This window comes from Propithecus coquereli, unplaced genomic scaffold (assembly GCF_000956105.1).
Source record: "Propithecus coquereli isolate 6110/MARCELLA unplaced genomic scaffold, Pcoq_1.0 Scaffold191, whole genome shotgun sequence".
In the NCBI taxonomy this organism is placed as follows: domain Eukaryota; kingdom Metazoa; phylum Chordata; class Mammalia; order Primates; family Indriidae; genus Propithecus; species Propithecus coquereli.
Genome location: NW_012143968.1, coordinates 1,664,424 through 1,678,260, shown reverse-complemented (window position 1 = coordinate 1,678,260; position 13,837 = coordinate 1,664,424). Strand labels below are relative to the sequence as shown.

Sequence of the window (13,837 nt, the reverse complement as noted above, 5' to 3'; positions counted from 1 at the left end):
TTAGACTGCTCAAGATGCGGACGTGAAAGAACTTTCGCAATACTAAATGCACTTCAATAATCATTGCTGTGGTTTGTGATTATCTGTTTAAAATTCGTAAATAAGAGAATATTTCCTTATCACTTAAAGATATTATTTTATATTGTGTCCATTTTTATTTATAGATTATAGAAATTATTTAAAAAGAAAACCTGATGTTCTATAATTATTTTGACTAGATTATGAACCCATTTTTTTATTGAATAAAACAAGGCATATTAAAGGTATTACTTAGACTAGTTTAAGAAAGTAAGAGCTGAGTTAGAGAAGTATTTTGGAATTTTTCCCAAGATTAAAGTATGTACTATTGTTATTATTAGCATAGTAAGGTTGATGTGATGATGACTGCTGCCAATGTGGTCGTAAACAGTTTTCCTATATATAAGCTATAACATCTAGAATATTTTAAATGCACTTAATCCATACTGGGTAACGTGTAGGTGGTGGGAGTGCAGTGAGGTAAGTGACCTGTAATTAGGAAAGTAGAAAATTTAACTGAATATGTTTATCTTACTAAAAGTGTTTCAGTCTAGTACAGTCAAATCCTATTAATATGAACTCCAAGTTACATTACTTTTTTTTTTGTTAAAATATATTCAAAGAAGAAGTATATTGGCTTGGAAAATTTCTTTTTAGCATAAATTATTGAATGTGAACCCATTTTGTCGACCTATTATATTGTCTGTGATGCTATTAAGATGGCTTCATGTGTATATCTGCAACATGTATGAGGCTCTGTCTTCTAGTCAGTCTAATACTAAAGAAAACTTTAATTATGGGCATCCCCCCACCCCATTTAGCATCCTTTATTCTCTGGGTGTCTTATTTTTTTTTTCTGTTACATTGTTGGATAGTTGAATTAACTTCACAACAGAGTGCTTTCCTCACCTTAGACCTGCCAGGGACTTCAGAGCTCATCTAATTCAAATTGATTTTCTCTTTCCTTTCTTATCAGGTGGTAAAAGTAAGTCCCAGAAACAAGTGACTTATTCAAGGTTAGACTGGCAAATCTTAGAAGAACCACAACCCAGGAACTAGATATATTAATAGTTCTCTTTCACTCTACTGTATTGATAAAAGGGGACAAAAAAAAGTTAAGTTACTCTAATTATGAACACAGCTCCTTTAAGGTATAGCATAAACTCTGAATTCTTCTGAAAGCAGCTGACCTCATATATTTGCTGTTCAATAATTCTCTCAAAGCCACAGAGAGAAGCGCTATAATTTATTGGCTGGTGTGTAGTTACCAGTTTATTACTTCTCAGATCCCAATTCACCCTTCAGTATCCATTCTGCAAAAATAACTGAACTGTGAGCATTTCTCCTTTAGCAGTGAGCACAATGCTACGCTTTGTCAGGAGGAAAGCGTTCTCTCTTCCTGGTTCCACTGTGCTGCTGCTTGATGCTTCATGTTCCTGCTACATGGCCTGTCAATTGTGGATGGGGACATCTGGTGGTACTGTGCCCCAGCTGCATGCCAGAAGCATGCAGTCCTTCACACTACATTGACGTGGGCTGGCTGATCTACTTGCAGCACCTCTCACATGCTGACTCCCTTTGTGTGTCTGCCCATCAGACAAAAAAATAACATAAATTAATGTGGTGTGAAGGACATAACCGAGAGGATTTCATTTATTTATGCTTGCTGTGTGGTGAGCTGTCTCTATCCACATTTAAGCTTGCAATAGCCTACTCCCATACTTTCATTCGTCGCCCTTAACTATTAATATTAACCGTATTGATTGTCAATCCATCCTTATTCTAATTCTTGAGTCCTTACACTCTTTTACACTTTTAAGTCTCCTCTGGAGGTTACTTACCTTAAACCTTATTATTGCTTAGCTTATGACCTGGTTGTAAGAAATAAGACTAACCAAGTACCTGGCAGTGAGCTACCTTAGAATAGAATAGACACAGGGAATATGGGCAGGAGGGGTCAGAATTATGGTTCGAGTCAACTCTATGCCATTTCAAAATTACCTTTTTGGTTTTTGGTTTTTGCTAAGGAAATTTACCACCTTCTTAACTCCTGAAACACTACCTATTAAGTTTAAGCAGCATATTGGCAACTTAAGTTCTACAACAGTATTTTTTAGGGCCTCTCTAAAATAATGCTTTCTTTAGTTCCATCCTACATCTACCAAAGGTCTTTGTGGTAGAAATAATTATGGTCGTTTCAAGATGAATGAATCTTAGGCCAATTACACTATTCTATTTATCTATTTTTGTTTTTAATTTTTAATTATGGGTACATAATAGTTATATATAAATATATATAAATATATAGGGTACATGTGCTGTTTGATACAAGCATACAATGTGTAACAATCAAATCTGGATAGCAGGTATCCATCACCTCAAGCATTTGTCATTTCTTTGTGTTAGGAACATTCTAATTCCAGTTTTAGTTATTTTTAAAGTATACTATAACTTACTGATTATAGTCACTTTGTTGTGCTATCAAATATTATTCATTCCATCTAACTGTATTTCTGGACCCATTAACCATCCCCATGTAATCCCCCACCCACTACCCTTCCCAGCCTTTGGTAACCATCATTCTACTCTCTATGAGATCAATTATTTTAATATTTAGCTCCCACATATGAGTAAGAACATGTGAAATTTATCTTTCAGTGCTTGACTTATTTCACTTAATGTTCAACAGTTCCATCCATGTTGTTGGAAAGGATTTCATTCCTTTTTATGGTAGAATAATATCCCATTGTGTATATGTACTACATTTTCTTTATCCATTCATCCATTGATGGACACTTAGATTGATTCCAAATCTTGCCTCTTGTGAATAGTGCTGCAGTAAACATGGGATTCAGCTATCATTCCGATATACTGATTTGCTTTCTTTTAGAAAGTAGGATTGCTGGGTCATATGGTAGTTCTATTTTTAGTTTTTTTGAGGAAACTCCATATTGTTCTCCAAAGAGGTTGCACTAATTTACGTTCCCAAAAGTGTAAGAGGGTTACCCTTTCTCCATGTCCTTACCAACATTCCTTATTGCCTGTCTTTTTGATGAAAGTCATTTTAACTGGGGTGAGATAATATCTCATTGTAGTTCTGATTTGCATTTCTCTGATGACTAATGATGTTAAGCATTTTTTCATATATGGGGCAGCCATTTGTATGTCTTCTTTTGAGAAATGTCTATTCAGACTACCCATTTTTTAATCAGATTATTTCATTTTTTCCTATTGAGTAGCTCCTTTATGTATTCTAGAGCTTCTTATATTTTCTAGTTATTAATCGCTTGTCAAATGGGTAGTTTGAAAATATTTTCTCCCATTCTATGGGTTGTCTCTTCACTTTGATTATTTCCTTTGCTATGCAGAAGTGCTTTAGCTTGATGTGACCCCATTTATCTAATTTTGCTTTGGTTGCCTGTGCTTTTGGGGTATTACTCAAGAAATCATCACCCAGACTAATGTCCTGGGGCATCTCCCCAATGTTTTCTTTTAGTAGTTTCATAGTTTAAGGTCTTAGATTTAAGTCTTTAATCCATTTTGATTTAATTTTTATATATGGCAAGAGATAAGGACCTGGTTTCATTCTTCTGCATATGGATATCCAGTTTTCCCAGCACCATTCATTGAAGAGACTATCCTTTCCCCACTGTATTTTCTTGACATCTTTGTCAAAAATAAGTGCACTACAGATGTGTAGATTTATTTCGAGATTCTCTATTCTGTTTCACTGGTCTGTGTGTCTATTTTTATGTTACTATCATGCTGTTTTGGTTACTACAGCTCTGTGGTATAATTTGAAGTTTGGTAGTGTGATGTCTTCAGTTTTGTTCTTTTTGCTCTCAGGATGGCTTTGGCTCTTCTGGGTCTTTAGTGTTTCCATATAAATTTTAGGATTATTTTTTCTATTTCTATAAAGAATGTTGTTTATATTCTGATAGGGATTGCATTGAGTCTGTAGATTGCTTTGGGTAGTATGGACATTTTTACAATTCGATTCTTCAAAACCATGAGCATGGCGGTGTCGTCTTCAATTTTTTCATTGATGTTTTATAGTTTTCATGGTAGAGATCTTTCACTTTTTTTGGTTAAGTTTATTCCTAAATATTTTATTTTATTTGTAGCTATTATAAATGAGATTACTTTCTTGGTTTCTTTTTCAAGTTGTTTGCTTGTTGGCATATAGAAATGCCACCAATTGTTGTATATTGATTTTGTATCCTGCAAATTTACTGAGTGTGTTTATCAGTTCTAATAGTTTTTGGATAGAATTTTTAGGTTTCTCTAGATACAAAATCATATCATCTGCAAACAAGGATAATTTGACTTCTTCCTTTCCAATTTGAATGTCTTTTCTTTCTTTCGTTTGATTGCTCTAGCTAGAACTTCTAGTACTGTGTTGAATAACAGTGGTGAAAGTGGGCATCCCCGTCTTTCTTCTTCCAGATCTTACAGGAAATGTTTTCAGATTTTCCCCATTCAGTATATTAGCTGTGGGTCTGTCATATATGTCTTTTATGGTGTCGAGGTATATTTCTTCTATGCCAGTTTTTTGAAAATTTTACCTAATGCTTTTTCAGCATTAATTGAAATGATCATATGGTTTTTGTCCTTCATTCTGGTGATAAGATGTAGCATATGGAAATTTGTGTATATTGAACCATCCTTGCATCCCTGGGATGAATCACACTTGATAAATAACCTTTTAATGTGTTGTTGAATTCCATTTGCTAGTATTTTGTTGAGGAATTTTGCATTTGCATTCATCAGATACATTTGCTTATAGTTTTTTTTTGTTGTGTCTTTGTCTGGTTTTGGTATCAGGGTGATACAGACCTTGTAGAATGAGTTTGGGAGTATTCCCTCCTCCTCAATTTTTTTTTTTTTTTTTTGAGACAGAGTCTCACTCTTTTGCCCGGGCTAGAGTGAGTGCCGTGGCGTCAGCCTAGCTCACAGCAACCTCAAACTCCTGGGCTCAAGCAATCCTTCTGCCTCAGCCCCCCGAGTAGCTGGGACTACAGGCATGCTCCACCATGCCCGGCTAATTTTTTTCTATATATTTTTAGTTGTCTGATTAATTTCTTTCTATTTTTAGTAGAGATGGGGTCTCTCTCTTGCTCAGGCTGGTTTTGAACTCCTGAGCTCAATCCGCCCGCCTCGGCCTCCCAGAGTGCTAGGATTACAGGCGTGAGCCACAGCACCCGACCCCTCCTCCTCAATTTTTTAAGAATAGTTTAATTAGGATTGGTGTTAGTTCTTTGAATGTTTGGTAGCATTCAGCAGTGAAACCATTGGGTCCAAGGTTTTTCCTTAATGGGAGATTTTATTACTGCTTCTATATCATTACTTGATATTGGCTTATTCAGGTTTTGGATTTCTTCCCCTTTCAATCTTGGTAGGTTGTATGTGTCTAGGAATTTAATCATTTCCTCTTAGGTTTTCCAATTTATTGGCATATAATTGCTCATAGTAGTCTCTAATGATCCTTTCTATTTATGCAGTATCACTTGTAATGTCTCCTTTTTCATCTCTGATTTTATTTGGGTCTTCTCTCTTTGTCTTAGTCTGGCTAAAGTTGTGTCAATTTTGTTTATCTTTTCAAAAACCAACTTTTTGTTTTGTTAATCTTTTGTATTTTTTGGTTGCATTTTATTTCTGCTCTGGATCTTTATTATTTGTTTTCTTCTACTCATTTTGGCTTTGGTTTGTTCTTGTCTGTCTAGTTCTTTGAGATGCCTCATTAGGTTGTTATTTGCAGCTTTTCTAGTTTTTTGGTGTAGGCACTTATTGTTATAAACCTTCTTCTTAGTACTACTTTTGCTGTATCCCATAGGTTTTTTTATGTTCTATATTCATTTGTTTTGGGAAATTTTTAAATTTCCTTCCTAATCTCTTCATTGACCCACTGGTCGTTCAGGAGCTTATTGTTTTATTTCCATGTGTTTGTATAGTTTCCAGTGTTCCTCTTGTTATTGATTTCTAGTTTTATTCCATTGTAGTCAGAAAAAATACTTGATATGATTTCGATTTTTAAAGACTTGTTTTGTGACCTAACATATGGTCTGTCCTTGAGAATAATCCATGAGCTGAGAAGAACATGTTTTCTCCAATATTGGATGAAACCTTCCTTAAATATGTATTAGGTCCATTTAGTCTATAGGATAGATTAAGTCCAATGTTTGTTGATTTTCTATCTGGATGATCTGTCCAATGCTGAAAAGGTCTCCAACTATTACTGTATTGGCATCTAGCTCTCTCTTTAGCTCTGACAACATTTGCTTTGTATGTCTGGGTGCTTCAGTGTTGGGTGCATAAATATTTAGAATTGTATTATCCTCCTTCTGAATTATCCCCTTTATCATTATATAATGACCTCTCTTTTTACAGTTTTTGTCTTAAAATTTATTTTATGTGATAAAAATATAGCTACTCTTGCTCTTTTTTGGTTTCCATTTGCATGGAATAATCTTTTTCCATTCCTTTATTTTCAGTCTATGTGTGTCTTTGTAGGTGAAATGTGTCTCTTGCAGAGAACACATAGTTGGCTCTTGTTTTTTATCCATTCAGCCACTCTGTGTTTTTTGATTAGAGTTTAATCCATTCACATTCAATGTTATTATTTATAGGTAAGGACTTACTACTGCCATATCATTATTTCATTTCTGGTTGTTTTGTGATCCTTTCTTCCTTCCTTCCCTTCCTTTCCTTCCTCCCTTCCTCTTTTCCTTCCTTCCTCCCTTCCTCTTCTTTCCTTTCCCTTCCCCTTTCCTTCCTTCTTTCTTCCTTTCCCTCCCCTCCCCTCACTTCCTTCCTTATTTTTGATAATTTTGTCTATTAGTCATCCTACTCAAGATATAAGTGGTTTATACATTACAATTACAGCAAGAGAATATTCTGTATTTTTATAGTTACTGTTGTTCATTAATGTCCTCTTCTTTCATATTAAACTCCTTTTAGTTCTGGCTGGGCATGGTGGCACATGCCTGTTGTTCTAGCATTTCTTGTAGGAAAGGTCTCTTGTTGATGAAATCCCTCAGCTTTTGTTTGTGTGGGAAAGTCTTTATTTCTCCTTCATATCTGAAGCGTATTTTTGCAGGATATAATATTCTGGGATTAAGGTTTTTTTTCCTCTAGCACTTTGAATATGTCATGCCATTCTCTCCTAGCCCGTATGGTTTCCACTGAGAAGTCTGCTGCCAGACATATTGGAGCTCCTTTATGTTATTTTTTTCTTGTTTTCCTTAGGACATTTTCATTATCTGTGATCTTTGGGAGCTTGATTATTAAATGCTTTGAGGTAGTTTTGTTTGTGTAAATCTGTTTGGTGTTCTATGACCTTGTACCTGAATACTGGTATCTTTCCCAAGTTTTGGAAATTTCTTTGTTATTACTTTTTCAAACAGACTTTTTACCTCAATCTCTCTCTCTGCCTCCTCTTTTAAGCCCAGTAACTCTTAGATTGCCCTTTTGAGGCTAATTTCTATATTTTGTAGACGTGCTTCTTCCTTTTTTTCTCTTCTGTGTCAGAAGTCAGACAGGCTATCTGACTGTCTTCAAATAGCCTGTCTTTAAAATAAGGCCTGGAATCAGGGACTTCAGGAGTCTCCTTGGCACTTAATCTTACTGTGGCTGAGCTGGTACTCAAGTTGCAAGACAAAGTTCTTTATACTCTTCTCTTTCCTTTCCCCAAGTAGAAGACTACCCCTGAGCTGCACTGCCTGGAGTTGGGGTGGCACAGGAAATTGCTTGGCCACTGGAGGGATGATTGTTCGATGGTTCGATTTGGCCATCTTGCTCTGCCCACCTCTTCTTCTTTTTTTTTTTGGGAGACAGAGTCTCTCGTCGCTCCATCACTGGGGCTAGAGTGCCATGGCATCGGCCTAGCTCATAGCAACTTCAAACTCTTGGGCTGAAGTGATCCTCCTGTCTCAGCCTCCCTAGTAGCTGGGACTACAGGTGCACACCAGCACACTCAGCTAATTTTTTCTATTTTTAGTAGAGATGGGGTCTCACTCTTGCTCAGGCTGGTCTCAAACTCCAGAGCTCAAGCAATCCTCCCACCTTGGCCTCACAGAGTGCTGGGATTACAGGTGTGAGCCACCATGACCTGAATGGTTATTACTGACTAAATTCTTTATTTTTTCGTTTTGTTTTAAAGAGACAGGGTTTCACTATGTTGCCTGGGCTGTAGTGCAGTGGTTATTCACAGGTGCAATTATTGGGTACTACAGACTTGAACTCCTGGGCCGAAACTATCTTTCTCCTCAGCCTCTTGAGTAGCTGGGACTGCAGGCACATGACACCACACCTGGCTGACTAAATTCTTAAGAAAGAAGAAAATGTTATTTTCTACTAAAAGTTCAGGTATTTTTTGAGGAAACTAAAACAGAACCAGTAACAAAATGCTTATTTCTTTTTCTTTCTATGATCTAGTAATTAAAAATAAACAACAAAAACAAGAAACAAATAAATAATATAAAAGCAGTCTAACTTTATTTGGACAATCTAACTGGAGATAAAGGGTATGTGAATGTGTAGCCAGAGGGAAGATATTCTATATCAAATTGTAAAACACAATAAGCTAAAAGCAATTTATTTCTAAAGGAGCTGTCAAGAAAGGAAAAGGATGTTTACTATGACATAATATAAACTTGACTCCTTTCTAATAGTGGATGTATTAACTGAATGTCTAATCCAGTCAAAATATTGAGACAAAATTTAAGCTATGTCTGCATATGTAAATAAGGCTTAAGAATGCAACAAAACTGTTATCTAATTCTACCTGATAACGAAAAAGCAAAAAATTTACATAGGTTTCATAGATATGTGTCAATCACAAATTTTAAGAAAAACAATCAGGAGAGAAGCATGTCACATAGTGTTATGAATGTGTAATTTAAACATTAGATCAACTCTGGCTTGTATATCAAGTGGTGGTAAATGCTAACTTAGAAGTTTTCACAAATTCAGTAGCCACCAATACAACTTCTTTTATCCCCTCTCCCACCTCACCTGACTTACAGTAGAGCAACATTTTCTTGAAAGCTTTTTAAAAATCTGTTTGGGACATGATTTTCTTAAAGTAAACAGACTTAGATGCTTATAAGAAACTTATCTATATATTTTAATATTGTAAAATAGAAATTTACAAACATATAAGTGAAACAATTTTCCTCACATTTTTAGTTAGGCACAACAATAAGAATATTCTATGGAAGGATTTTTTACCTTGAATATAAACACATGAAACCTTTGGAAAAAAGTCATTTTCATATGAAGCTACTTTACAAAGAAAATACATGTACTCCAAATGAAGACAGATATACATTGTCTGCTTTATAATTTCCAGGATTTATGATAAAAATCCTAAAAGTTATATTTCCTCATTTTTACTATGCAGAATCAGAGTTTGAAAAATAATAATCTTTCTCTTCTTCATCTAAAGATTCCATAGCATTAGTGAAAAGTTTTCCAATTCCAGAGTTTTCTCCTAAATCTGTAAAGAGAGAGAAGTTTAACAGAAAGGATTAATACATTTCTAAATGTAATTTCAATGAAACTGAAAACAATTACAAGGAACTAAATGGTAGATCTGTCTACTTGAAAGCAATTAATTTTAGTATCATCTAAATAAAGAAACTACCATATAATAGAACTGAGCTACAAAAGAAAATATAAATGTATTACCTTTATTAAATGGACTTTTTCTTCTTGATGTTGGAGTTGTGAAACCAGTTTCAACCTATAAAAGAGTTCACATTAATAGCTAAATGGTACCTCCTGTGAAGCTTACCTCAAACCTACACAAAATCAAGCATACGTTATGCCAGAGTACTTTGAACATATGCCCATAATGATATGTAATCATATTGTAATTATCTGTGAGATGGCTAATTATCTTTTAAGTTGAGTTTACCCAGGGCAAAAACCATGACTTACTCAGTGTTTCGTACTGCTGGCAAACCTTACTATAAGAAAATATTATAAACTAACGCTACAGTGGTTAAAGGATAGTCTATGGGCCTCTGAAACTTGCCAAAATGTACTATTTATTTCATTCAAATAATTACTATATTGAGCTAGTAAACTTAATTCAAAATATAAACAATTTATCATGATTATTATAATCATAACTGACTGTAGGTAAAAATGTGCACTTGGAAAACATTATAGTAGCAAAACTTTAATTTTCTTCAAATTCTTGGCTAAAATGGTAATGTATATGACAAATTTGAAGTACATGCTCACATACATCAGTGCTTTATCAAACAATAGGCCATGACTGGCAATCTTTAAAGAACCAAAAGGAATAGAATAGAAAACATGATAGTGTATACCCCCCATACTAAGGGTAAGTATTGTAAGAAACTTGAGATATAAACTTATGCCTATAGATTGTAGTTTTTTCCTATCAGATGAGGCAAAACACTGCATTATATTATTTGGCTCTCTAAATTATTCAGTAACATAAACCAATATAATCGTGATCACCAATTGTCATAGTACACATAATTAAAATGAGATTAGAAAACTCAAGTAGCTTGCTCAGTGTCACAAAGCTGGTATGTGGAGTCAGACCTTGAAATTAGAACTTGAAATTAGACCTTGAAAATAGAACAATCCTAACACATTCGCTACAAAATATGCTATGAAAAAAATGGGGCTAAACCACAATATTGTAGTTTGGTAGATTGCTGAAATTATAACCTATAAAGAAAAACAAAATGTAAGAAGTAGTTAAGATTAAAAGTTCTTCATAGGAAGGGGCCCTGTAGATATAGCCATATCAGCCTCTTCTCATTTTGCAGAGAAAACAGACTGAGTGGATTAGAGTCTTGTTACCAGTATGGTCCATGGATCAGTAGCACAGACATCACCTGGAACTTGTTAGAAATGAAGAATCTCAAATCTACCACATCAGAACTGGATGACTTCTATGCACATTAAAGTTTCAGAAACACTCGATTAGGGCACCTTTCAAGGCAACCCAGCTTCTTATTAGCAAAACAGGAAGTAGAGCCAAGTCTTTCGATTCCCATTCTAAGGCTTTCTTATTATGTTAAGATAATTCTAGGTCCTTTCCAACAAACCAAAATTTCACTCTGATTAAAGAATGTGGGACTGGAAAAAGGGAATCTTAAACATTGAGAAGTAGCCTGCCTCCTTCAAATATAGACTACGGATTTCTTTTGAATTTAGTCCCCAGACTGATTTTGAACCAAGGTCCCGGTGAGGTAGCTACCATTTTCTATGATCAAGTAAAGCCCATAAAGATTGGATATAATTATGTAATCACAGTATTTAATTTAGGGGTCTGAGAGGAATTATACTTTGGCCAGTGTGCAGTATATGTATTTCAAAATGAGTAAGGAAGAGATGGCCATAACCTCATCTGAAGCAGTACCATCAAGGGTATAAGGTGGTATCCTACCTCCATAAACTATCATTCTCTAAGATTAGCTATTTACTTTGAGGAAATTTGAGGTGAGGTAACTTTTCCAGAATACTAGTACTTATATTTGGTTATTGGTTATTCAAATTAAAATTAGAAATTTAAAAAGTAATTCAAGGGAATAAAGGATTCTCCTAATCTTTTCGCAAAGATCACTCTACTATGGCATCTTTTAAGTTAAAAATTTTTCTGTAATTGGATTTTAAGTGTTGGAATGTAAAAAAAAAGGAAAAGTAACTGAATCTGAAAAACAATTGAAAGCATTATAAAGCTGCATGGGATTTGATGAAATTTCCTATTCTATGAAAATTAGTCTGAATGACTCCCCAATCACTGAACAAACACTATGCTTTTTTGTCTTGCCTGAAATGTCCTCCCCTGACCTGTATATCTATTTTCCTACCCTACCTCACTTCCCAAATGAAAATATTTACCTATTCTCACCTTGGTCAAAGGCTTTATAGTCTATGAGCTGCCACCTATAATCCTACAGTACTTAACGTACTTACCTCATTGATGGCCTCATATTATAGTTTACTTGTATTGAGTTAAAAGTACCTTGAGGAATTTCGTATGATTCGAAATTCCAAAACTGGCAAATCTATAGGGACAGGAGTAGTGGATGCCTAGGGCTGGGGGAAGGGTGGAGTGTGGAGTGACTGCTAATGGGTAGGGAGTTCCTATTTGAAGTGATGAAAATGTTCTAAACTTTCATTGTTGGTGACGGTTGTACATACAACTCTGTGAATATACTAAAACCACGGAATCGTACACTTGGGTGAATTTTGTGATATGTGAATTATATCTCAATAAAGACACTAAAGAAGAAAGAAAAAAAAAAGTACCTTGAGGGCAGGGACTGTAACTGGTAACTACCACAATTTATCACATATTATAGTTGTTTCATAGATAAGTGTTGGATAAATAAATAAAAACACTTACCGTTTTTTTCTTAATGTTGCCCCAGACAATGCCACCATTACTTTTATGATTTTTTTGCATACAAAAAACATATTTATCACAATCATTCCTGTTTGAATACAAATAATTTCAAGTCAACATTAACTGTCACACTTTAATCCACAGGTTGAACAGCAATTGACAAAATTAAAATCTATTTCAATCTCTAAAAAGTACATTTTTTCTATATTAAATAAGACAATGGTATGCCTATAGAGATGAACAAAATGCTTCAATCAAACATTTTAACGTAAGCAATAAATAAGAATATTCCAGGAAATTATGCTTTGCTTATTGTTCATTGTCCCATCTATGCTCTTTCTAATATCTTGCTGCTTCTCTTTTCCAAAACCCTGAGACTTCTTGTCCTTGGACTCCCTTCTGTTAATGCCATTTATCCTTTTCTCCTGTTTACTTCCTTCCCTCTGCAGATTGAATCTCACAATTGATTCACTTTCAGGATATGCCTGGTTGGCTGGTCCGAAGGTAGTGAGTTATCTTACTTGATTGTTCACAGTCAGTTACAGACTGAACCCCTTGTTCTACTACTTTCCTCCCTTCTCACTACTGCACTTGACTAGTCTAAAAAAAATTAAAAAAAAAAAAGATAGCCTGGCGATTGAAAACCCTCAATTTTTCCAACTGTGCTCAGTTGTCGATCCAGCTCAGCAAGGCTTTTACTTCTATAAAATTATAACTTTCTTGTATTCTCCATACCAACCATGAAGGTTTTTTTTTTTTTTTCATTTCTCTTGCCTTATCTCTCCTCCCACTCCATTCACAGCAAATAGGCTTGACTCATAATTTACAGATGAAAAGCCAAATAGGATGGTTATTTTCAATTCCCTATCTCTACAATTTTAGTCCCACTAATGACAGTAAACACCAGCTGAACACCAATTCCCATCCTCTCCCTTGGCTCCAAGATCTCATTATCCTCTTTATGAGTATTTGGGAGCAACCTTAAAGGCATGGCACAGAGAAATATGTAAATTTATGACTATATTAAGATATTTATTTGAATCACAAACACTGCTATATAGCAAGAGAAAAAGCCTAGCAGGTTGTTAGCAAATTGCTTAACAAATGAGTAGGCCTAGCCTACTGGCCTTGTTCAAGACCAGTACCCCATAAGTCTGTTGTCAAAGAGATCTCTTTTTCCAACTAAGAGAAGTTTTTCACATCTGAAGTGATAAAACTGTTTCATTATTTAAAATTGTTATAAAAGTAAACTAATTACTAGAGCTCGTGAAGTCAACAAATAGTGAAGAGGCCAAGGAAAATCACTTTTTTAAAGTAAAAAAAACAGTTTTAGGAAAGATACAAGATTCATGACATAAGTAAGTCCATTATGTGCTCTATAAGAAAAAACCACCATATATCCTTGTTTTAAAAGTGATATAAACT

General features: G+C 34.8%; 1 protein-coding gene across 1 annotated transcript in view; it reads right to left on the bottom strand.

Annotated features, from left to right (window-relative positions):
- Positions 1-9,410: 9,410 nt before the first annotated feature.
- MIS18BP1 (MIS18 binding protein 1) overlaps positions 9,411-13,837 on the bottom strand; it is a 49,839-nt gene continuing 45,412 nt past the window's right edge. Inside the window, exons 15-17 of the mRNA XM_012642967.1 lie at positions 12,413-12,500; positions 9,706-9,760; positions 9,411-9,514 (exon numbers count right to left, since the gene is read on the bottom strand). Coding sequence (XP_012498421.1) covers positions 9,411-9,514; positions 9,706-9,760; positions 12,413-12,500 — 247 coding nt within the window. The remainder of the gene's footprint in view (positions 9,515-9,705; positions 9,761-12,412; positions 12,501-13,837) is intronic.